Genomic DNA, 27,661 nt, shown 5'->3' with positions numbered 1-27,661 from the left:
TGAAGATACTTTCAGGCGCAAACTTTGTTTGCACACACTTGGATAAAGGATTAAACTAAATTTATTATAGTCCGACCAAGTGAAAAATAAACTTTCAATATCATTAGGTTAGTTAACTTGGAATTAAATAAATCAGAGGAATGTGAAAACACCTCTATTTTAGTTAGTGAAGATAAAGAATCTCAGAAACCTGTAGAATTTGATTCTAATAGTGATGACTGTGTAGATTTAGAACATATTTCAAGTAATTTAAATGAAATATTTGAAAAGTATAGAAATGAAATTTGTAAGTATAATGGATTGGAAGATGTAAATTCTATGTTATCTCTAACATCAGATGATTCTGAAACTAGTACTCATTCAGAGATTGCAAATAATGATAAGCAAGAACCTTATTATTTAAGACCTAGGAATAAGCATAAAAGTTTTGTTAAATATAGGTTAAATATTTAGAAATTAAAAAAAAAAAAAAAATTGAGAGAAAGATGAAACTGACATAAAAATAATCATAATTTATAATTATGAATCTTTTTACAATTGTTTCTCTATCATGTATATCATTACTATTAGTTTCATAACACGTATGTTGGCACTTGCGATGTGACCATTATAATATTATTATTCAAAAGATATATTTTGGTGATTACACCACATTTTTTATTATTCAGTTATACAAAATACTGAAATAACAGTTCCCGACAAGTTTCGTAAATCGTAGGATTTACATCTTCAGGGGGTAAATAGTATAACTTAAAGTTTAAACAAGAGAGTTAATGAATACAAATCATAACAGTTTGGCTATTCATAAACTCAAATAACAGAATGCAGATATAAAACGTTACTGACGTTGAACAATACTGGACGATGTCACGTGTTCTTGTTCTCGTTCATACAGTCCAAGCTCAGATTGAGGTAGATTTTTTATGAAAGCTGACCACACTTGATGGAGAATTTAACCTTGATTTTTATTGCATTGGGTTGGGTTTTTTTAACATATTAGCATCTTCTTTAAATTTTCTTATATAACTGTTGTTTTCTATGTATGACATCGTCATTTTTTTGTCAGAGTACATCATGTCCGGTATCTGGAGAGTTCACCGAAAAACAGTTAATCGAAAGACAATTTATTGAAAAAGCAATTCATCGAAAATCATTTCATCGAACAACAATTAATCGAAAAAGCAATTCCTCGAAAGGCAATTCCCCGAAAAAGCAATTCACCGATCAGCAGTTAATCGAAAACACAATTCATTGAAAATACAGTTCACCGAAAAATGAATTATAAGGCATGTGGGATGAAGATATGTGTGGAATTTTTTTTTTTTTTCTGAATTGTTTTGTGAGGGATATATCTTTCAGGTAATTTATATACAGTAAACTACTATTTATCTGACTTCATTCGAAAAGCGATTTTTTTTGCGGGGCATACTGGTTGCAGTGAATGATATCCACTGAGGCAGACATAGTTGAGATGTTAAATGAACATTTCATAAAGGATTTCATCCTCGTGAAAATAATGTCCTACGGAACTTGAGGTCAGTGGTGAGGGAGGAGGAACAGTGATGGTGAGTTGGAAGTACAAATGAGGAATTCAATAAACTGGATATCAATCAGCATGTAGGACTTGTTGATATATCAACATGTGTCTTTGTGATATCTCAGAAGAGGAAGTCACTGGTGGTGTGGTGAAAGGACCAGTTGAAAGTAACAAGCTGTACGAGGGAGGGAGGAGGGACTGAAAAGTTCTGATAAACACCTTGAACAAAATGATGTTAAAGCATTCTGATATAAATCACAAGGAAGACCATATCTTAAAACCATTTAATACCTATGGTTCCTGAAATCGTAATAATTATTGTTTTTCATTTAAGATATGTAAGAAAACATGTTAGTGGTTTTGAAGAAATCATAAATGATATTAGCAATTCCGCTCTGGCTGGATGAAATTTTTAATTTCAATCGGATTAGATTTATTGTGACAAAATTTGGTAGAATGAAATGTCTTCTTCAGAGATAAATCGGTATCTGCACAAAGAAGCAGGATGTACACTTACATTAAATGTTCTAAAATGTAAGAAAATAATTATTACGTTTCAATAACACCTTCCATCTGTTGACTGTATCATGAGTAACGTTCAGTATTGTAACTGAATATTTTCTAAACAACAGTTTGCAAGAAAAATGACTTTTCAATGAATCGTGAAAGAATTCATCGAAAAATTTTCAGTGAATTGCATTTTTGACGAATTGCAATTCGTTAAATTGTCTTTCAATGAATTGTTAATTCAGCGAATTGCATTTTCGATGAATTGTCTTTCGATTAACTGTTTTTCGATGAATTAGCCTGTAACCGTCATTTCCAGTGGAAGTAGTATGGAAAGCAAGACCGGTTTTTTGTTCTCTTTTGTATTGTACGTCTTTTTGGTGTTCAGCCATGTGTATTTCTCCAAGATCTTCCTGTCTGTCCTACGTAGCAAATCCCGCACGAGCAATGGATTTTGTAGACTCCTGGTTTTTTAAGAGGATGATGAGGTGGTTTTGGTGGATGTAGGAATCTTGAGATTTTTTCCATAGGAAGGAAAGCTACTTTTATGTTGTGTTCATTAATTTGGCTAGCTTATCTGTAACATTTTTGATATAAGGAAGCAAGATTGCGTTTTTGTAATCCTGTTTTATTGTGTTGTTAGTTGGAGGCATTTTAAGAATTCTCTTGATGGTTTTTGTTTCATATCCATTCTGTTGGAGGATTTGTGCTAAGTATTTTAGTTCTTCATTACATCTTTCTTGTGTGCTGGAGATATTGTATGCTCTGTCTCGAAGAGTTTTAATTAAGCTTATTTTTTGTGAAGGATGGTGGTGTGAGGTTGCATTTAGAAATCTTCCAGTGTTTGTCGGAATATGCTATGTGCTACAGCATATAGCGTATTCAGACTAATATAGGGTTAACTAAAGTGTTAATTAGATCTGGGATTATACATATGATTGTATGTGTTGAATTTGTTATGGCGGCATGATCGCAATACCCATATAGGATCTTAGCCAAATACTTGTGATTAGCTAATGTTATTTTGTAAATGTTTTCTTAGTATTGAATTGAGTTATATATATTAGAAATTGAATTGTACCATGCTAATGAGTTTAATAAACCTTTGTACTGAAATTGCTGCCCAATGCACCACTTGAAAACATATGAACCTAATCACACGGGAGGGGAGAATATTTAGATGAGTAATGAGATAAAGTGTCACGACTGCAATATTGTTTCACATTCAGACATATTTTGGTAATTGCTCCTTGTTTATGTATTTAATATCTCAAAGTAAATGTCCTGAAAGGCGCTATATAAAATAAATATTTAGGGACACTAAGGGGAGAAGAAGCGTGAATATTTGTATTTGGGTGATATCTCATATATAGATAAGATTTGGATAAAGACAAGTAGAGTTTCACATGTAAGGATAGTTGAAAGCCTAATAAAAAACAAATGATCTAATAAAAAAAGTGCCTCTCTGGACGGAAGAACTTAAAAAATATTTACAATCAAAACATCCTTTGATATCAAGAATATATGGTGTTCCAAAAATCCATAAGACAGATATACCTTTAAGACCAATAGTAAATGGAAGAGATTCACCGACTTCCAACTTGGCGAAATACCTCACCAACATATAGGAAAAACATCTTCTTTCATAAAAAATAGTAAACATTTCATAGAAAAAGTGAAAGTTATACATATTGGTCCAACAGACATCTCAGCAAGTCTAGACATTATCAGCTTGTTTACAAACGTCCCGAGACAAGAAATTTTGAATCTCCTAGAAGATCTCTTCCCTCCGGACATCTTGAATCTTTTTAAAAACATTGTATAAACAATACTTTTTTTCACCTATCAAGACAGAATCTGGGAACAAAAAGAAGGTTTGGTCATGGGTTCATCATTATCACCGGTATTAGCAAACCTATTTATGGAAAAATTTGAAAACAATGCTCTTAAGAATTACCATAAAAAACCAAAAACTATGCTATGTGGACAATATTTTCATAATATTCAATGGAAACAAATGAACTTATCAATTTCAAAGATTATCTCAATAATTTGAACAACACCATAAAATTCACTTTTGTTACACCCTGATAACCAAGAATGTAAAAATTTCAGTTATCATGGTGTAACAAGAAAATAAAAATATAAAATCCTATGTAAGTAGCTAATACAAAATATTTAAAAACAGAAAAAATGCTTGCATCCAAGTAAAATAAAAAAGGGAATCTTATTACAAAAAAGGATATTAAAAAAAAATAGGTTAAGTAAGACAAAGAAGATTAGAAATAAGAATTTGTATGTGAGAGGCTAGTTTAACACTTGAAAAAAGGAGATTAAAATATTCAAGTAAATTCTAAAAAGGTGATTAATTTAGTATAGAGGCTAGCTTAAAACAAATGATGATCGCTCAAGGTCAATTCCCGAAGTGAGACGTGGTCACGTGAGAGTCGTGTGCAAATGAACTGTAGCATGCTTTGGACAGAAAAACACGACTTTAATTGACGGATGAGATTGACTCCAGTAGGGGGGGGGGGGGAAGAAAAGAGATTGAAGAAGGTGCCGATAGGGGCCATGCAGACAAACTGGTTAGGACCCCCCCCCCCAAGGGGCTTTTTTTCCTCAAAGTTTCTTCATGAAATTTTCGTATAGGTAACAAGGGTTTTCCAGAGTGACAGCGTAGGAGTTATCTCCGTCCGACGCAACAAGGAAACAAAGTGTGCGGGAATTTGATCCCGTATTCCTATTGCAAGAGACGAGGAATGCTGTATAGTTACAAGAAGGAAGGAATTGTCTAAGTATCTCATCATCCAGTACTCGTATCAAGCAAAAGAAAATCCATACAGAAATCCGTGCCCACATGATGAGTTCCATAGTGATAGAATAAAAGATCCTGTGTGTATCCTTTATTCAAGCACGAAAGGTGTAGATCGTGAAAACCAGGGTTCGTCCTAGAAAGGTACTGTTAAATCTTGTATCAATTGAAATCGCATATAGTTGCAATCATTTTTAAGTACTGAACAGTCGAAGATATACTAGGACTTTAGTACAAATCAGAGTAGAATGAGAGTAAACTAGTTTGTATTATTTGATAAGCATTACTGTGCTAGAGATTTATGTATGCGCATGGTATTTCGTTATGAGAGTGTCTTAAAGGTCAAATGTATGTATGGGCATAGCGAAAGGATAGTTTAACCTATATTGTTTTGTTTTGTAAGTTAGATAAGGTAAACTGAATATAAATATTAATGTCCATGGTATTATAGCAATATAGAGCATTCTGACTAGTATAAGGTTAAGTAAAGTGTTAATTTGTCCCAGGATTATACACGTATATTTATATGTATAAAGTCTGTTATGACGGCATGATCGCATATTCCCATATAGGATTCTGCTTGTGTAATTTAGTAATTTTATTCTTAGTATTGAATTGTATTTTATATAATAGAAATTGAATTGTACTATGTTTGAGATCTTAAATAAACTTTTGTTCATTAATAATACAGTTGTCTGAAATTGCTGCCTAATACACCGTTTGAAAAAAAACGTACAAACCTAATCATGTGGGAAAATTAATGTGTTAAGTTACGAGATAAAGGGTCACGACTGCTTAATAGTTTCACACTCAGACATATTTTTATAATTGCTCTTTGTTTTCGAATTATATATTCTAAACTATATGTCCTGAAAGGCGCAGTATAATATAAATATTAGGGACACTAAGGGGAGAAAAGCATAAATATTTGAATTTTGTAATATCTCGTGCATAGTTAAGTTTTTGAATAAAGATATAATAGAGATTCACTTGAAAGGATAAAAGAAAGTTTAATAATCATAGATAGGGACACAGCACTTTAGAACAAGAAGAAAATAAAAAACTTCCTTTTCTGGATATTCTATTAGAAGTTAATGAAGAAAGTAAACTCTCCTTCTCAGTATATAGGAAGCCGACAAACACTGGAAGATTTCTAAATGCAACCTCACACCACCATCCTTCACAAAAAATAAGCTTAATTAAAACTCTTCGAGACAGAGCATACAATATCTCCAGCACACAAGAAAGATGTAATGAAGAACTAAAATACTTAGCACAAATCCTCCATCAGAATGGATATGAAACAAAAACCATCAAGAGAATTCTTAAAATGCCTCCAACTAACAACACAATAAAACAGGATTACAAAAACGCAATCTCGCTTCCTTATATCAAAAATGTTACAGATAAGCTAGCCAAATTAATGAACACAACATAAAAGTAGCCTTCCTTCCTATGGAAAAAATCTCAAGATTCCTACATCCACCAAAACCACCTCATCATCCTCTTAAAAAACCAGGAGTCTACAAAATCCATTGCTCGTGCAGGATTTGCTACGTAGGACAGACAGGAAGATCTTGGAGAAATACACATGGCTGAACACCAAAAAGGCGTACAATACAAAGAGAACAAAAAATGGCTCTTGCTTTCCATACCACCTCCACTGGACATGATGTACTCTGACAAAAAAACGACTATGCCATACATAGAAAACAACAGTTATATAAGAAAATTTAAAGAAGCTGCTAATATGCTAAAAAACCCAACCCAATGCAATAAAAATCAAGGTTTAATTCTCCATCAAGTGTGGTCAGCTCTCATAAAAAATCTACCTCAATCTGAGCTTGGACTGTATGAACGAGAACAAGAACACGTGACATCGTCCAGTATTGTTCAACGTCAATAACGTTATATATCTGCATTCTGTTATTTGAGTTTTATGAATAGCCAGACGGTTATGATTTGTATTTATTAATTTCTCTTGTTTAAACTTTAAGTTATACTATTTACCCCCTGAAGATGTAAATCCTACGATTTACGAAACTTGTCGGGAACTGTTATTTCAGTATTTTGTATAACTGAATAATAAAAAATGTGGTGTAATCAATGAAATATATCTTTTGAGCCAATTAGCCACAGAAGTCTACGCCTGCAATTATTATTATTGTCAAAATGAAATGTAAACCATTTGAAATCAATGTACTTACTACAATCTGATAATTTGTAATAATTTGTGTTTTATTTTTATTGTAATTTAAAATCTAAGCAATACTTAGTCTTTATTAGAGTTGTAAGTCAGCAGTTAGAATTGAAGGAAGTACAGGAAGATGGTTTAATGTTAAATCTGGTGTGAGACAAGGATGTACATTATCCCATCTGTTATTCATTATCTATATGGATCACATTATGAAGGAAAGTGGTATTAAACATGATATCAAACTTGGAGATGTTAATGTCAGCTCTTTGCTTTATGCGGATGATGTTATACTTCTAAATAAATCCGCTACAAGTCTGCAAGATTCTCTGACTAAATTGAATAGCTGTTGTAATAGATATGGTATCATACCAGGTCAGCAATAAAAAGACAAAGACAATGAAAATAGGCAGAATTATTGAAAATATCAACTGTGTTGTGAATGGAGAACCTGTGGAACAAGTAAAACATTTCAGCTATTTATACACGATTTTTGCTGAAGATGGTAAATTAAATACAGAAATAGACAACAGAATCAGCAAAGCTGGTATGGTGGGAAGTCAATTGAATAAATTCATATGGAATAAGAGAGAAATTAGTCAGAACACTAAATTAGCTTTATACAAGACAGTGTTCAAACCAGTTTTAACTTATGGATCTGAGAGCTGGGTCAGAAGTAAAACACTTGACCAAAGACTAGACACCACAGATATGAGAGTCCTGAGAAAGATTAGAGGCGTGAACAGATGGCATCAATGGCAATATCATATTAAAAACGAGGATATTAGGAAAGAACTGGACATTGTCAGCATCCAGGAATGCGTTAGCAGAGCTAATCTCAGGTGGTATATGGTCACTTAAACAGAATGGGCGAGGAAAGATTAGCAAAACAAGTGTTCTCTGCCAGGTTGGCAGCAAAACGACCCAGAGGAAGACCAAGATATAGGTGGATTGATACAGTACAAAGCGCCTTAGACGATAGAAATATAAGATCTGATAATGTTGGGGTCTTGACAAGTAACAGACTGATTTGGAGGAAAATTGTAGATAGGAAATTAATAATGATGTAATTTTTTTTCATGTAGTACTATCATATCCTGTACACCCCTTGAGGGTACATGGCAGGAATTTGATGATGATTTAAAATCGTGAAGTGTTGAGGTATTTGTGGTGTTTTGAAAAGACATTATCACCATGCTAACAGAGACAACGTGTCAGCCATTATACGTAATTCTTGCTTGCCACTTGCATGGAGTGCGCATGCTCACCGTGGAGTTGCCACGTTGTGATTGACAGCTGACAGACAGAGCATTCGGTATCGAGGTAACAGGAAAAACAAGAGAGCTAATGGAAGTTTAAGAACGCAGACCAGAGAAAATTTCTTCGTATGAAGTGTATAAGTTTTACATGACAGTCAGAAGAATTAACAGAAGCTTCCGAAAAGGAATCATAGAACTGTAAGTCTTTAAACTGAAGGAGTTGAGAGTGTCAACAAGTATTTAGTAAATAAAAGAAGATATTGCAGTCAAAGTTCTAATTGAATGTTCAAGGAAATGCTAATTGAAAAGTTTCATCTGTCTTAAGGACACAGGATCTATTTCTACTGGAAAAGGCGACAGAATTAACTCAACTTAGATATGCTATTTGTGAAGTAGTAGAAGAAACTTTTTTCTCTGGTACAGTAAATTGTGCGTCAAATAAAATTGCAAGATGTAAGAAGTATTTATACTTCAGTGAGGAATAATATTGTATACTACATAAGGGTGATAAGAAAGGATCCTATGGAAAAGAAGAAGAAACTGTTTATATTTTCAGAAAAAGATCCTAACAAAGAAACCGACTATGAACATTTTTTTTTGTTGTGAAAACAAGATGTTTAGTCTGGTAGATGTGATTAAGTATATCTTAAACAATCCAGTAATAGAATGAGTCAGAGAATGGGTGATTTTAATATTTTTGGATAAGAAAATCTCTAAAATGTAGATTTCTTTTCTGTTATGTAATTTTATTTAACGTGTATATATTGTTTTAGTTTTATTAAATGTGTATATATTGTTTTAGTTTTATTAAATGTGTATATTTTTTTTTGTATTTGGTCTTGAGTCAGTAATTTTCCGGATTTTAAAAGAAACAGTTAAAAGTCATTGTGCCAATCAGAATTGAACCCTTGTGTAAATAATAAAAAAACACCTGGTGTATAAAAAATCTTTATAGAGACAATCTCATTACAGAGATTTAATCTCATAACAGTACCATAAACAGGGGTCGAAAACAAAACCAGAACCATACTATTGCATTCCCACCTATGAATTTCATAGTTGGGGTCACGCACTCTGGTAAGAGATGTTCAGTGGGCATCCACCACATGCACACTGGTCCATCTGCTCAGTAGAGGGTGTAGCATGATTCACTCCATAACATCATTTCAAGCTTGCATGTTCCACTGTACATGCTCTTTGCACCACTGAAAACGGTGCTGCTTGTTGGTGTGGATAATGTGGGGGACTTGAAATATTGCAGCCCTATCACTGAAGCTCAATGTTGCAAGCCTTAGTTCTGAATGTTTTTTTGTGCAGATTCGTGTTTAGTTGATGCCCAAAACTCTGCATGTTGAATGTTTAACTGACAGGTGGCAGTTTTTACACATTATCCTTTGTAACATCCTACAGTCAGGTTTCGTGAGTGTGATGGGTTGTCTGCTGTGGGTAGCACTTACAGTTGACACCCTGAGCTTCCAGTCAACAATAAGTGATAGCATACTTCCATCTCAGTATGCTATCACTGAATGTTGACCTGGGATGGCTCAATTTGTCAACAATTTGCTGAACAGATAGGCCTGAAAACATGGAATTCTATCACAATGCCTCTTTCAAACTTTGTCAGTTCATTTAATTGCAACCATTTCACCCAGACACAGTTGCACTGACTTTTGAGCATCATATTCCTCCAACTTACACTAGCTAGAAACATGTGATTAAAAATATTTTTTTTTCTAGTCTTCTTTGTCGAGTCTTGTACCTCTGATAATTAAGTTTGATGACTTATGAAACCTGTCGGGTTATACTGTTTATTATAATAAACCTGTTTTACGTTTAGAAACATGGGTTCAATGCTGGAAATTAAAGAATGACCTGCTAAAACCAAAGAAATATTCTTGTTCAAGGATAAAATAATCAATTTATGCTTTGTATGAAGCAGTTAAATGTGGCTAGCATAGGCAATATAATAATATTCCATAAGAGATTTTAAATAATTTATCTCTGGTTACTTTAATTTAGAAATAGTAAAAATACACTCATTAGTCCACTAAACTGACAGGAGGAAGTGTTAACTTTTCCTCAAGAAATCTGTTATGTAAGATAATTAAAAAAAAAGAAGAAAAAAGAACTAAATAAATTCTTAAGCTTCACAAAGATTTCTAATAAAAATTAACAAAACCTTAAATCTGGAAATCCATCACCACGACGTGGCAGTGTGGGGGTACTAGGAACTATACTATCATCACCTTCTTCATAAACTGGACCTTGACCACCCTATTACATTAAATTTTACTGGGTGTTAAAAGTCATGAAATAAGAGAAAGCACAATTTATAAAATTAAAATGATAGGGAAAACTTTGCGAATTACATGCATCTCATATTTTTCATAGTGATATAAACTTTTAACTCCAGGTAGTATTTATGGGGCAATTCCAGAATAATTAATAGTTATCGATCAAAAATTACCCAAAGATGCTTCTTAGAGTATACATACCAATTATTTAGTGACATTATTCAAAAATTACATTCACAATATCTATATAAATGTATATTCAATAATATATAAAAAGTTGGCTTGCTCACTCATCCATTCATATATTTTGTACTTATCTGAATGATGTAGTTTATTGCTGATGCATTGCCAGAGGTATGCTAAAATGAACAAACTGATGTAGAAATCAACAAATATATTTTGAAACCAGACTGACAGAGTACATCTACAGACAAGTTCCAGTGAAGAACAAAGCCACATCCCTTAACATATTTGATATTATAGCACAACATTCTTTTTTTTTTTTTTCCAGAAAATATCAAGAGTTGGTCCCCAGGAAACTGCCATTCAGTGAAGAGAAATATTCAATGAAGAGGTATAACTGTGGTACTAAGAAAGTTTGTCCAGAACAAGATTGCTATCATCTGAGAAGGCCTGTATGGACAAACAGAACTTCCCATGTGTAGCAATTAACCAAAGCATTTAATGAAGACTGTTCCCGACTCATATCTCACTAAACTATGTGTTGGAACTGAAGAGGATCATTATTAGCAGTTGCATGCCTATATATAGTTGGAAACCACTGGTTTCTGCAAAGAACCATAAAGTTCATCTACTGTGGTGTCAGGAAGACTGCTACTGGACACTGGAAAAAAAGTCATGTGGTCTGATGAGACATGGTGCACCTTGTTCTGTAGCGACAGCATGCAGAGTCTGCCGGGAGCCCCATGAAGCAATGAACCCAGCTTGCCTTGTAAACACACCTCAAGGTTCTGGAGGTGGTATCATGTCGGTATGAAACTGGTCCCCTGATATTACTAGAAGGTTGGGTATCCTCCAAGGAATATCTAAATATTGTTGCCGATCAAGTCCATCTGCAATGCTGACTTTTCACCCAGCAGGTGACGGTTGTTTCATGGATGACAGTGCTACTGTCAATCACACAAGAATTGTTCAGTGAGCATGATAGCAACTTCTACTATCTTCCCTGGCTACCACAAATCCTATTTGCATATACACTGCATAAGTGATTTTTACACACATCTGCATAAAGGTTTCTAATTCAGTGGGTGATATGAGTAGTTCTACCATAGGTGAAGCCTCTCACATGCTCTTTCATGTGTACTTCAATAGTTTTTTCGTCTGATGTTTGAAAAAAAAAAATTTCTCTTCACTGAATGACAGTTTCCTGGGGATCAACTCTTTTGTGAACTCTAATAAGAATGCATGGGACATGTCAAATAAAAAAAAAGATTCAAGAGCATAGTCCTCTTTCATGAAATCTGAGCCAATTAAAGAACTACCTGGTGAATGCTTGGTATGTTGTAAATGTAGATACAATTCAACACCTTGTGAAATCTATGCCATATGTGTGTAAGTAGGTCCAACATAGTATTAAATAAAAGTTTTTAATTCAGAGGGTAGTATGTGTAGGGCTGTTGCTCTATCTGATCATGTTCTTAATTCTGATAACCCTAACAATGAAGAATCCACCATTCACCCAGTGATTTGAGAAAAATCAAAGAACATTTTCAGACTATGATGAGCTTGAAAGAACTGTTCTCAATTCAGTCCACCTAAAAACAAACCTAAGCTATAACCTCTCTGATTGTTACTCTTAAGCCCAGAACTTTGATGTATGTGAGATCATATCCACGTGAATGTGCTCAACAATGCTGCGAGAGACAGAAAGCCTTCAAATGTCAGCAATCTTTGGAAGCTAATGGTTCTCTCCCATTCCTGGATGAAACTGGGGTGCTGGTTGTTGAGATAGTCCAAAAGCTCTTGTAGGCATCTGGACCATGGCCCCAAATTATGAAAATATCATTGATGCACCTTTTTCACAGTCTTGGTTTCAATGGAAAGGAATTCATGGCTTTTTCCTCAAAAGCTTCTAAATATGTTTGCCAATACAGGAGAAAAAGGGTTGCTCATGGCCAAACCAAAGTTCTGTTTGAAAATAGTTTTTAAATGGGAAGCAACCAGAATTTAAGCAGTAAATCAGGATTGTCATAACTTTTTTATATAATTTATCTTTTAAAAGAATTAACACCTCTTCAGTGGATGCATTAGAGGAAGTATTAGTTATTTAAAAGATAAGTTATCTAAAAAAAAAGTTATGACATGCCAGATCCATTGCATAAATGATGAATCTCTTCAATTGCTACCCATACCAGTTACTTCACTTGGATGGGCTCCATTTATAAACAGATTACTCAGTTTCATTTTTACGAAAAAAAAAAAAAAAAGGTAGGTTTCTCTAAACTGTTTGTGAAAAGTTTGTGAATATATTCACAAACTTTCCCACCTCTTCCCAATAATACAGTATTAGAAAAATCCCTTTTTTAATAGAGTCGTCAATCTCCATCATAGCTGAACTATAATTTATTCACCATCTTTCATTTTTTCATTGGGTACAATGAAAAAAATAATAACAAAGTTTAAGAATAAATAAAAATAATTGTTCCTCACACCCATTTCAACATATAGATTACAATAATGCTATTACTATTTCCTATAATATCCAGGGCACCTCAGAAAAGATAGCCAAAGCATTAAAGAAATATCTCTGCATTGTTTTCAAGCCTCAGAGGAAGTTGGCTGAATATAATGCTCCTTGTTTTTGGAATTTTCTTATGAACAAACCAGATCTCTCAACATCCATCTTGAAGAAGGTGAGAAATTATTAACCACCACAACTATAATCAGTCAGATCTAGCTGACCATGCCTTGGACACCTTCCATAGAATCAAATGGAAACACACTACCATAATGTGCTGCAGAAAATATAAACTTGAAATATTTCATTTGGAATCATTAGCAGATCTAAAAAAATAACCAAATCTTAATAAATGTGTTTATGGGAAACAAGATTTCAGTCTAGAATCTTCCATTTATTGTTTGTGTATGCATGTTATTACTATTTTTGTATTGTACCTGAGATGATGTCTCTATAACAGAGATGAAATCCTGGACTTATTAAACCTGAAGATGAGCCCAAACAAGGACTGGGGTTAAATATATGTAAATCAAGAACAAAAGAATGATAGTTCTGTTGTGATGGCTGACATTTACTCATTTTTCTTTATTTTTTGATATAGTCTTGCCTTGATGCTGCTTGGGTAGAAATCAGGCATGCAAAAGAGCTAGTACAAACAATATAAGATTATTTATTCTGAAGCACATATTTTAAGCATAACTAATCTGGATCACAAGATTCAGTAGAATTCAATATGATAAGGATCCTTCTGTCTTTCTGGTGAAAGATCAGAGTAGGCATGCAAGTGAGGCGTTTTTAGCATAGTGGAAAGTGATCTGTCTTGGTTCTTTATAAAAGAGTAGGAGGAGGAGGAGGAGTTGGAAGGGAAAGAAGTCAGCTTCATCTTTAGACAATGTTACAACAGCATCCTCTGAATATGATAAACATGGAAGGGAGAGGAAGAGGTTAAGATAATAGTCTTGACAAGGGAGAAGAAGGCTTGTCGAGTAGGAAGCTATGTCTTTTAAAAGTCTGATTGACAGACATTCTGGTTGTTCAAATCAAACCCTAGCTTTCTACTCAGACTATACTGCAATTCTTTTAGACCAACAAATCTAGAAACATAAGCCAAATTCCTACTCCATCACAAATTACCTGACAAGTCAGGTAATTTGTGATGGAGTAGGAAGAATAAATGCCTTCAAATCCCAACAATGATTATTTCATTATTCATTGGGAGCACATGTTTAGTTCAAGAGAATGGAAACAATATCAGATTATGGAAAGGAAGAGTAGAAAATCCCATTTTTTACCATTATATTGTCAAAGGGCATGAAAATGAGATGTGATAGGAAAAGGATGTTCCACAGAAAAGAAAACATGGATAAGGTTATGATCTCGATTATCGACATACAAGAGAAGAGGACATCTATAGCATGGTTGGAAGGCAAATTGGTTATGAAATCTGGTATTTTGTGGGGTAGACTGAAAATTTCTATTAATAACAAATATTTTAGCATCTTTTCAACCACAATGAGTGGAACTGGAGAAAAAAAAGCAAGTTTGAGTTGTGAACAACACTGAAGTCTGTCAGGGAGATGATCTCATTGTTTGGATAATTAGACTGCAGAAAATAAGCTTCACAGATAAATAATCAGCAGTGAGAGTGATTATCAGAATTTTGAGTGCAACAAATACAACCAATAAATGCAATAAAAGTAGAAGGGGAAATTCTGAGCTTCATTTTATGGAAAGAACAATGTAAAGTGTAGGTGAACAGCTGTTGTACATTTTGTTTGTTTGTTTGTTTTTTTTTCATGACAATAAATGCCACTGAAGTGGATTTCATTTATTTATTTTAATCTTTTCTTATTTTACGGTATTTTTTTTTTGTCATTTTGAATGGGAGATTTTTTTCAGTTCTGCAGTGTCACTAATTCCCCCCCCCCCCAACACTCCATAGCATCTTTCATGGTTAGTTAGTCAGAAGTTAATTACAGATCACGGGTATGTAGGTGAGAAAGTCACAAATTTCATGCAAGAAGCACTCCATCTCTTCTCCATATATGGCCCTACCAGTTACTATGCATACTGCTATTGTGAACTCCCTCTAAGCATGATCTGACAGAAAGTGACATCAATATTATTTGCTAGCTGATCCCAAAGCCTTATGATGCAATATCATCAGGTTAGGATTCATGTACTGTCTACTAGTAACCCAGTAGTTCTGCTTTGCTGAACTACTGGGTTACTTACCTTCAAATGGAGAAGATACCATCCCCACATTCAGTGTGTTAGGTACCATGAAGGATGTTATCTACAAAGCATGTAGGGAGATATAAACAGAAACATATAATTAAAAAAGCGTTTCTAATAAGGCTGCCATTCAATGTGTGTAAAATTGAAAAGGATAATTCATACTTTGTGAATGTGTTATATATCTCCATGCTCATATATATATATATATATATATATATGAGCATGGAGATATATAACACATATGAGCATGGAGATATATAACATATATATATATATATATATATATATATATATATAAATCTCATCTAGTATCTGTATTTGTCTCTGTGTGTGCAAAGAGAGGAAATAACTGTTTTTGTTTATTATAATGAATAGAGCTGAGTGTTCAAAGTAGAATACATTACAATGGTACTTCATATTCTCAAGTATGATGACTGACCTTAAAGTTATAGAGAAAAATCAATGCAGAACTCAGAATTGAATTTAGCAAGTTATTCTCTGTTGTCAGGAAGAAAGTGTTAGGTGCAATACTACTACAATTCGATATCTATAACTGTGCATATGTAGAGTGATTAATAAGGTGTAATAATTTTACTCATACTTACAGGAGGAATACTAAATGGTGTGCAGTGCTGTCGACTTGTTGACGGAAGCCGTTCTGAACGTGAAGGGATACGAGGAAGAAGAGGGGGACGACTATATGAGGATGATGATGATGAAGATGGTGTAGCTAGGACAGTTGTATTACTTTCAGGAGCTATACATGTAGAGCCGGAATCTGTTCTAACAGCTGAAGAGTCAACAGGTGCTGCAGGAAGAGGAGTAACTACTACACTTGAAGGAGCAGGAAGGCTACTACTGTCTTGATCATCCATGGGATGATCATCGCCTTCATCGGTCGCATCTAGAAATAAATACAGGGTAAAAAAAAATCTTATAATTAAAAAATATGAAGGAATGACAAAACTTAATAAAACAGTTAACATTTTCTTACTAAAAGAAAGTGTGATGGATAAGCAGAAAATGGCTGATTAATATCAGTAATAAAAGTATTAAATTAGTGGTGAAGTAACTACTACACTATGTACTAAAATGTGCACAGTGCACAATGTGGATTCCAATATGACCCTTTAAGCTTCTTCCACCCACAAGAAAGGTCTGGTTTTGGTGGTAAGGAAAAACAAACCTTGCAACCTTCTATGAGACTAGCTAATACATCCTCAACTGAAAAGTACTTATAATCTTTCCTAACATTCCAAATGGGATTAAAAGCCACATTTACTCAACTGAGTTATGGAGACATTCCATATGGAGAGGAGGGCAGAAGTACTGATATCAATTTAATGCTACTGAAAAGTGAATACCATATGAAATGTTTCAGACAACATTCAAATGACTTCTGCTAAGATGTGAAATAGAATGTGCAAGAATAATTTAATTACAGCAAATCAACATGTAGTTTGTAAACTGAATATGCTCTGAAGACAGGTGGTATGCTTTATGAAGTCAAAATAATAACCAAAATATTATCAAAAATATTAAATGCTGCTTTAATGATAATTTTAAAATAACTTTTTTATGACAATCAATGCAGAAGTAATTTTCTTCATTTATTAAGTCTAGAGCAATGTATCCATCAATCAGAGATGAAGAAACAGTATTCTAATGTCAACAAAAAAAAAAAAAAAACCGATAATTTTAATCTTCATGACAACCATGCTCATGAAAGGTCAGGAATGTTGAGAACATTTGATATATTATTAGTAGGCCAAGAATCAGACAAGCTGTAAAGCAAAAGATGCATGTCCTTCATGTGGTAAAAGATGATGTAAATGAACACAAATAAAAAACTGTTTAACCTACCATGAAATGCAGAATAACTGTAATAATAATAATGATGGCAAATACCTGTTGGATTTCTGCTCAGGACATTATAACATAAAAATGTACACAAATTCACATGGAGAGAAGATGCAAGGAAAAAGAAAAGTCTCATTGACTATGTTATTGTTGATGGTGATGTTTTCTCCCTGGAGCAGGACACCAGAGTGTACAGAGGATTTGAAATTGGAAGTGATCACTATTTAGTCTTGAGCAGGATAAAACTGAATTTCATATTGAAAAGAATAACATGTAAGAAAGTTTTAAAGGGAATAAAAGTTGAGCAGCTCTCAGATGTGAACTGTAGACTAAAATACACAAAGATTATTAAAGAAAAAATTAAAGAGTTTGCGAACAGGAACCAAACCTTGGAGATTCAGTGGCAAGCCTTGAAGAAAACACTGATTGATTCAGCCAGAGAGGCATGTGGTGAGGTAGTCTGCAATGATAGAAAAATCAGAACTCCCTGGTGGACACAGGAAGTTAAAGAGGCAGTGAAGGAAAAGAAGAAAGCATATCAAAACTTCCTGGCAAATAAGTCACCTTTTGCTCTTAGAGAATACAGAGACAAATGTAAGAAAGTGAAACACTGTATAAAACTAGCTAAACAAAACTCATTGGAGGACTTTGGCAAGAACATAGAAAATAAATATCAAGCAGGTGGCAAAAATATTCTGGAGGTTGTTGAAGAAGCTTAGAAATGGAGGAAAGAGTGCTGTAAAAGGAGTTAGAGATGATAAAGGTGACATGGAAACAGGAGAAAAAGATATCCTTGAAGTATGGAGTAATTACTTTGAAAATTTGCTAAATGAAACAAGCAGTGATAGCACAGTGGTAAAAAACACTCAACAGGGATACAGTCAGGAATACATATCCAAACTTGAAGTAGAAAAAGCCATCAAAGGCTTGAAATGTGGAAAGGCAGCAGGAGTAGATGATATTCGACCAGAAATGCTGAAGTATGGTGGTATAACAGTCTTACAGTGGCTGCACTGAATAGTTCAGAAAGCCTGGACAGAGGAACGAATTCCCGATGATTGGAGTAGAGCTCACATAGTACCCATATATAAAAAGGGAAATAAAACTGAATGTGAGAATTAAAGAAGTGTTTCCCTACTGAATATTCCTGGCAAGATTTATGCAAGTATACTTGAGAACCAGTTGAGAAGAATTGTGGAAGAAAAGCTTGGTGAAGAACAAGCTGGATTCAGGCCAAATAGAGGCTGTCAGGATCATATCTTCACTTTACGACAAATAGTTGAGAAAGCATGGGAATATAACAAAGATCTATATTTAAGTTTTGTCGATCTGGAAAAGGCTTATGACAAGGTGCCAAGAGAGAAGCTATTCAATATGCTACAATTCTATGGTGTCAATGGGGCATTATATCAAACAATACTGTCTTTATTTTAGTTGTAAGTCAGCAGTTAGAATTATAGGAAGCACATGAAGATAGTTTAATGTTAAATCTAGTGTGAGACAATGATGTACATTATCCCCTCTGTTATTCATTATCTATATGGATCATATTATGAAGGAAAGTGGTATTAAACATGATATCAAAATTGGAGATGCTAATGTCAGCTCTTTGCTTTATGCGGATGATGTTATACTTCTAAATAAATCCACTACAAGTCTGCAAGATTCTCTGACTAAATTGAATAACAGCAGTAAAAAGACAAAGACAACGAAAATAGGCAGAATCGTTGAAAATGTCAACTGCGTTGTGAATGGAAAACCTGTGGAACAAGTAAAACATTTCAGCTACTTAGGCATAATTTTTAGTGAAGATGGTAAATTAAATATGGAAATAGACAACACAATCAACAAAGCTGGTAAGGTAGTAAGTCAATTGAATATATTCATATGGAATAAGAAAGAAATTAGTCGGAACACTAAATTAGCTGTATACAAGACAGTGTTCAAACCAGTTTTAACTTATGAATCTGAGAGCTGGGTGAATAGTAAAACACTTGGCCAAAGACTAGAAACTGCAGATATGAGAGTCCTGAGAATGATTAGAGGCATGAACAGATGGCATCAATGCCAATACCATATTAAAAACGAGGATATTAGGAAAGAACTTGACATTGTCAGCATCCAGGAATGCGTTAGCAGAGCTAGTCTCAGGTGGTATGGTCACTTAAACAGAATGGGCGAGGAAAGATTAGCAAAACAAGTGTTCTCTGCCAGGTTTGCAGGAAAATGACCCAGAGGAAGACCAAGATATAGGTGGTTTGATAGGGTACAAAGTGCCTTAAGCGATAGAAATATAAGATTTGGTAATGTTGGAGTCTTGACAAGTAACAGACTGATTTGGAGGAAAATTGTGGATAGGAAGTTAGTAATGATGTAAATTTTTCATGTAATACTATCATATCCTGTACACCCCTTGAGGGTACATGTCAGGAATTTGATGATGATGACAGTTCGATATTTCGTTCCAGAAAAAGGTGTTAAAACCATGATTCTAGAATTTAAAGACCTTCCTAGTGAAAGCGCAGAACGACTTACAGATTACATATGGGACTTGTATAGCCTTGTCAGCGGACAATACTAATACTAACTTCAGTGGATGTTCGAGAAAGGGAAGAAATTGAGTACCATAAATTGAGAACTAGGTTTGGCTGCAGATCGATTGGAGTTGGTTGCCCAGCTCATATTTTAAACAATGCTGTGCAAACTGCAGTTGATACATTAAGGCCGTTCTAGCTATAATATTTCAACACTTTTATATATACTCTGTAAGTCCAGTCCCTAAAAGAATTTTGTGAATTTGTGGACAACGAGTATAAAACAGTTCTAGGACACTCGAAGACAAGGTGGCCATCGATGCATCCAGTTATCAAAAGGTTGAATGAAATGTATAAAGGACTTGAAGCCTATTTTCTTTCAATAGATAAATGTCCGACAATGTTGAAAGACATTTTCCAGAACCCAGTGTAGAAGGTGTTTTCTACTTTTCTGGAGTTACAATGTGAAATGTTCCATACTACTATCAGGAGCATAGAAGGCGAAATGATATCTTTCGTTGAAGCACAGTCAATTATACAGTCACGGGTTGGAAAAATTGAAATGAGAAGAGATGAAAATTTGACAACTACCACCGAAAAGAAGCTACTCTTGAGTTGCAAGAGGAAGGATTGATTAGTGAAAAGGCATTCCAATCTCATAAAATTGATTTCTACAACACATGTATGTCATATATAAAAGAATGGTCAGAGTATATGCTGAAATTAGACAGTATGTCTTGGGTGAAACTGAGAACAGCATTATGTTGGGAAAATGCTCTTCAAATTATTAATCAGACTGCTGCCATATCAAACATTGTTGAATCTGATTTGTTTGATGAAGTAATGATAGTGAAAACAGCTCTGAAGTCCAAAGAAGATAGTGAAGTGAAGGACATGTTGAAATCAAAACATTTAGATGCAGTCTAAGTGGATCTCTTAAAAAATGTTGAAGGAGAACTATCAAATTTAAAGAAAGTAGTGGAGTTTGTTATGTATATTCCTGGAACAAATGCGTGTGTCAAAAGATTTTTTTTTCTCGCATGAACGCACTGTGGACTGATGAGAAAAAAAAATTGTCTGTAAAAACTGTAAAATCAATGCTTATTGTAAAATCATTCTTCAGTGAGGATTGTGTGGCTTTTCATGATATGATTCTTAAAAACAAACAATTGTTAAGTGAAATTCATTCTTCAGAAAAGTATTGCAAGTGTGAGCAAGCCTGATTAAGAATATTGTCAGGTGAGAAGAGAATTACTGTATTAACAATCTATTTTGTATCTATAATAGTAAGTAAAAAACCATTTGAAGGCAACTTAAAGTGGCTTAATGAAAATATGTTGCCTAACAATTTGATTTACTATTTGTTTACTTATACTTAGTAAAGTGTGTGCATAGTAAACCTTACCACGCACACAGTTGGCAAGTTAGAATCATTTTGTAAGACTGGCATATGTGATAGATGTGCATACTAACCTTTCACCCTCAGTCATAAGTGTCCCATATTTTTTTCCAATATATCTGGGATCCCTACCAATAAGATAATGTAAATTGATATTGAAATAAGCTTACTCAAGGCTTTATTGTCAGCTTGTGTATATTCTAGATTGTGATGTAGCTTTAAGGAAGTAAACTAGCACTAAGTCTGAATTAGTAAGAATTGAAAATAACAAAGAATTGTAATAAACTGTGTATATATATATATATATATATGAATATGAGTCAAACTGTAAATATTCCTCTTTGATTTAATTAAATGGTTTGTGAACAACACATTGGACTGATTCTGTCAATGCATTACCTGAAAATCAATAATCAAGCCACGACTAATTAACATAAGTGGTGAATGCTAACGATATCTATCTGCTTTTTCTTTAGTTTAAAATCTTAATCTTGCACTCAATACATAGTCTAACTGGCATAGTCGTAAAACAAATAAATTCGTTAGACTATGGAGTGCGAGAAATAAGATCTAGTAAAAATAAATAAATGGTGGCAGTCATTAGGAAGTACAGAAAGAATTATAACAACACTATGAAATCATTCAAACCTTAACCCAAGTATGCCAATCTCTAAGTATTCAAATGTGATTACTATCAACTGTTCATAGTTTTATATTATTATTATTATTATTTTAATTTATTTTCTCATCTATGTAACTACAACTGTTTCCTTGAACTAAGTATAATCCTATCACTTCAGATGCGATCAAGATATGAGCTAGCAGGCACATACTTTATGACTCATACTTATGATTCACATTTTGAATGCAGTAACTAGTCTATCTCCCTGATGTTGTCCATGTCATTGAATGAAATGTATTGGAATTGTTGAATAAAATTCTATATATTTTTTTTTACATGTGTAAGCTATGAAAGTTTCTACAGATAATTCTTTAGAGCATGGTACCGCTTTATCTTGTTAAGTGAAAAGCAAAACTAAGTGCCTGCTTTTTTTTTCATAGAATATCAAGAGGGCGAAAGTCAGTAGTTTTCCATATTCTTCAATATGCTGTAGACACTGTCAAGTAACCTTATGCTACTGGCCATCAGTCTATCAATTAAGAAGCCTGTTTAACCCACCACCCCCATGCACAATGTCTAAATTTTCTTAAGAAATCTTTTACTATACAACTTAGAATATGCAGGAGCAAGAGCAATGAAAATATCAAATAACTGACTGCATTCAAAAGTTAAACATTTCCATTTCAACTACTTTGATAGCCAAATTTAGGAATTTGTAACATTATTTTTGATTCTGAATATAAATCGTTATACTACAGCACCTGTGAATATCGTTTCCTTTGGTGGAAAGCAATTATGTAGTCTATGAGATGCATTTTTATCACAAAGGAAGTTGGGATAGAATATGACAAAACTAATTTATGAAATGTGCATTTTAAGTAAGGAGTAACATAAGAAGATTTTGTGACCAATGCAGTTTAACTGAAATGTGTCAAAGCCAATTTTATAAAATACCACTTTTGAATAAGAATGGAAACTATCCAACTTGCCAAATATTGGATTTAATCATTCAGCCAATGATCAAACACTATTTAAAACTGCAGCAGTGTCTTTTCTGCTTCAGTTTTCAATGTATACTATACCTAGCCATCAGAAAAAAGATACTTATTTGGTATAATAATCTAATCACTATTTCCCTTTGGCACATTTTTTTTTTTTTGAAAGCTAAAGTAAATTTCAAAAATTATTGACAGTTCTTTTCTTTATAAGTAACTGAAAACTAAACTAATCTTCTCTCTCTCTCATAAAAAAAAAAAAAATAAATAAAAGCAAACACAATTTTATGCACTTGCACAGAAAAACTGTCAAAGAATATCTTACATAACAGCTCCAATAATGGCAATGGAGATACAACTTTAAGTCAAAGACATATCATGTACTCTCAAAGGGAATCAGAATTTCAAGAGAATTCTAACAATTATTATTTCAAGAGAAAACAAAAAAAAAAAAACAGTCTTTAAAAGATATTTTAAGTAGGAGAAGTTTCATTATTATGCATGTTATAGCCAAATCTACATTACTTCATTTTCAGATTAAAAAGTAATCCAGATTACTTTTTTTAAAAAAAAAAGTAATCTGAATTATTTTTTTTAAAATTCTATTTTAGATGTTTTAATGCTAAGTCAATCCATTTGAGTGTCTATTCCTACAGGAACAAAATTTATACTGAGATTACAGGATGAAAACAGCTGATGTGAATAAGTCTTTTTCTGAAACTAAGAATGCTCCAAGATTTGAATTTCAAATCAATTTAGTCAGAATATACTGTCAGCAAAAAATGAATAAGTTAGTGAATAAGCGAATAAATATAAATTATTTGCAAATATGAAAAATATTTCTAATAATAATAATAATAATAATAATAAAAACTTACCAATAATTTCCACTTCATTATCATCTGGATGCTGATCTGTCATATCTTCTCCACTTTCTCCAGGCTCAATATCTGCCATTTCTTCTTCCACATCCTCTCTTCTCTTTTAAAAAAAAAAAGTCTTGATCAGATGAGTACTGGAAAATCACATATAAATTTAAGAGAATAAAATTATTATTAACTGCTTATTACTCAATGCAGATCAAAGTGTACCAATACAGGTAACTGTATATCTATAGTTTTTAGCCCAAATAAACTACCAATATTGGAAAAGGAAAGGTCTGAAGATAAATGAAAGATATTTAAGCCATTTATGCTTTGCAGATGACATAGTTATCTTTACTTCAACTGCGCATGAATTACAGACTCATATCCATGAACTCCAAATTGCTAGCAAAACAGCTGGCCTAAACATAAACCTAAAGAAGACTCAGGTTATGTTCAATAGCTATGTCCAACCAGAAATAATAAAAATCAATAATGAGGAAATTAAACAAGTAGATCATTACCTACACTTAGGACAACAGATATCAACAGAACAAAATATCATGGATGAAATTAAAAGGAGCACGATGCTTGGGGTGGAAAGCAATTGGAAAATTACATTCAATATTCAAAAGCCAACTACCATTATGTCTGAAGAGAAAAGTTTCTAACCAAGGTATTCTTCCTATACTGACATATGGCTGTGAAAAATGGACACTGAATACAAAGGAAATTCAAAAATTAAGAACAACCAATTTAGTATGGAAAGACACAAGATTGGATCACAAAAGGAATACATGGATAAGAAATCAAAGCAAAGTCTCTGACGTCATAGGAAGAGTGAAACATCTGAAGTGGCAATGGGCTGGGCATATTGCTTGAAGACAAGATCAACGACAGACAAAAGAAGTACTGGATTGGATTCCACGAGAGGAAAAACGACCACGACGCCAACCTAAATCATGGTGGATTGATGATATCATCAGATTTGCAGAAGTGACATGAGAAAGGAGAGCCAGGAAAGACAGTTTTGGGGTAATCTTGGAAAGGCCTTCATCCAGCAGTGGATCGACAATGGCTGATAATGATGATGATACAGTCATCTGTTGAGACAAGTGTAATTTAGCCAGTTTAATTTAAATCCTTAATGGAAAAATTCATCATCATCATCAATTTCCTGATATGTAATCTCAAGAGGTATACAGGCTGTTATGACAGCACTATATGATTAAGTTTACATTATTATTAATCTCTCTAAACATCTTCCTCCAAATAAGTCTATTACTTATCAGCACTGCCCAATATTGTCATATCCAATATTCTGGGCTTCTAAGACACTACTGACTGAATCAATCTACTTAGAACTTGGTCTCCTCTGCATCTTTTCCCTGCCATCTTGACATAAAACACTTGCTCTGCTAACCTTTCCTCTCCCATTCTGTTTAAGTAACCATACAACCAATCCTGTTGTTGATCAGCCCTGCTCACACATTCTTGAATGCTAACAGCATAAAGTGCCTTCCTAATATCTTCATTTTTAACAAGATTCTACACTGATACCATCTGTTCACAACACAAATCTTTCTCAGAACTCTCATATCAATAGACTAAAATCTGATCAAGTGCTTTATTTCTAACTCATTTCTCAGATCCATAACTTAAAACCAGTTTGAACACTGTCTTGTATACTGCTAGTGTTCTAGCTAATTTCTCTCCTATTCCATATACATTTATTCAACTGGCTCCCCACCATACCTGCTTTGCTTATTCTGTTGTCTATTTTTCCCAATTTAATTTGCCATCTTCATAAACTGTGCCTAAATAGCTGAAACATTTTACTTGTTCTATAGATCTGTTATTCAACTTAGAGAATCCTGGAGACTTAAACTAAATGTGTTTAGGAGTACACCACCACCTGCATAAATCAAAGAACTAAGTTTCATATCGTCGATATATTCTAATATATTCTTGGAGGGCATCTGTCAACTTATTTGCTAGGAACTTTCAGTATGCTTTCTCTTTAACTTCTTGTGTTCACCATGGCAAAAATTCATCAATGGATTAAATACAGACAAGATAGGATGCATGATGGTTAGACTATGCACTGCTTTCCATGAACACTACCATACATCTTCAAATATCTTAACTATTTCCTAATTATCATTTGTATTCATGTCTGTTCAAAAGAGATAAATGTACTTAGATGAATATTTTTTTTAACTGCTTCACAAATACTGCATAATACTAATCCAGTAATAAACATGCTAAATTAAAATAGAACAGCTTAAGATACAGTATGTGTAATATATCTTACTTATTTTTTAGTTTATTTCAAGGAATAAAATTTGTAAATTAGTTTCTGGCTTCTTGAATTGCATGACATAAAAATATTACTATTATTATTGCACAGGCATCTCCATGGAGCTAGAAGACACACTGAATGAAGCTCATATTAGAACTATTATACCTCTCGTAGAACGCATTTGCTGTTGCAAGAACTGACAACCTGAAGTACAGTTGCATCAATGCAATAAAAGCTTGTAAAGATTTTATTCCAAAATTATATTCTATATTAGCTTTAATAAAAAAAGATGATAATGGTACACAAAGAGAAAATGTCTTTTCTCTTTGTGTACCAAAACTTAGCTACTAAAACAAACTCCAACTTATCAGCAAAATTTAAGATGGGCACCATCATTGTGGAACTGGCAGAAAAATTACAGAAATAATATGCTTACATGATTGATGTTTGCATTACCAAAACAACAACAACAACAACAAAAAAGACAAAAACAGGTGAGATTCTTCTATATAACAATTACAAGATGATATATTCAGGCAATAACATTCAAGAAAAGAAAAGAGTAATTTTGTATTCCACACAAAACATGAAGATAATCTTCTGGAAGGGTAGGCAATTTTACAACATTGAAAATATCAGCAGCATTGTGAATGGAGAACCTATAGAACAAGTAAAACATTTCAGCAACTTAGGCATCATTTTTAGTGAAGATGGTAAATTAAATATGGAAATAGACAACAGAATCAACAAATCTGGTATGGGAGTAAGTGAACTGAATACATTTATATGGAATAAGAGAGAAATTAGTCAAAACCTGTATATAAGACAGTGTTCAAACCAATTTTAACTTATGGATCTGAGAGCTAGATCAGAAGAAAAACACTTGACCAAAGACTAGAGACAGCAGATATGAGAGTCCTGACAAAGATTAGGGGTGTGAACAGATGGCATCGATCGCAATATCATATTAAAAATGAGGATATTAGGAAAGAACTTGACATTGTCAGTATCCAGGAATGCATTAGCAGAGCTAATCTCAGGTGTTATGGTCACTTAAACAGAATGGGAGAGAGGAAAGATAAGCAAAACAAGTGTTCTCTGCCAGGGTGGCAGGAAAAAGACCCAGAGGAAGACCAAGATATAGGTGGATTGATACGGTAAAAAGTGCCTTAGAAGATAGATATATAAATATAAGATCTGACAATGTTGTAGCTTTGACAGGTAACAGATTGATTTGTCAGAAAATTGTAGGTAGGAAGTAATGATGTAAATAATTTTTCATGTAGTACTATCATACCCTGTACACCCCTTGAGGGTACATGGCAGGAATTTGATGATGATGATGTATATAAATCTATTTCTAAACAGAAATGTATGCAAAAATGAGTATATAAAAAATAGATGAAAAGTAAACAAAAAAAAAAAAACAAGTGTAAAAACAGCATAAATTCATAAAACATAAATAAGAAAACAAGGTATTAAAAGGACATACACCTGTATAATAAAAATAACAAATGAGCTATATAAAGTAAAAGATATTATCTGTA

At 33.4% G+C, this 27,661-nt stretch overlaps 1 protein-coding gene across 3 annotated transcripts in view; it reads right to left on the bottom strand.

Annotated features, from left to right (window-relative positions):
• The window catches only part of LOC150106811 (nucleoprotein TPR-like), an 826,699-nt gene that overhangs the window by 113,088 nt on the left and 685,950 nt on the right, over window positions 1-27,661 (bottom strand). For all 3 annotated transcript variants that reach the window (XM_090393327.1, XM_090393328.1, XM_090393329.1), the window contains exons 46-48: window positions 23,828-23,930; window positions 16,145-16,443; window positions 10,489-10,583 (exon numbers count right to left, since the gene is read on the bottom strand). In XM_090393327.1, coding sequence (XP_090249453.1) covers window positions 10,489-10,583; window positions 16,145-16,443; window positions 23,828-23,930 — 497 coding nt within the window. The remainder of the gene's footprint in view (window positions 1-10,488; window positions 10,584-16,144; window positions 16,444-23,827; window positions 23,931-27,661) is intronic.

This window comes from Typopeltis vanoorti, chromosome 5 (assembly GCF_054136105.1).
Source record: "Typopeltis vanoorti isolate ZY-2024b chromosome 5, IOZ_Tvanoo_1.0, whole genome shotgun sequence".
In the NCBI taxonomy this organism is placed as follows: Eukaryota; Metazoa; Arthropoda; class Arachnida; order Uropygi; family Thelyphonidae; genus Typopeltis; species Typopeltis vanoorti.
Note: the sequence above shows the minus strand (reverse complement) of the source record. Positions and strands in the feature narration are given on the sequence as shown.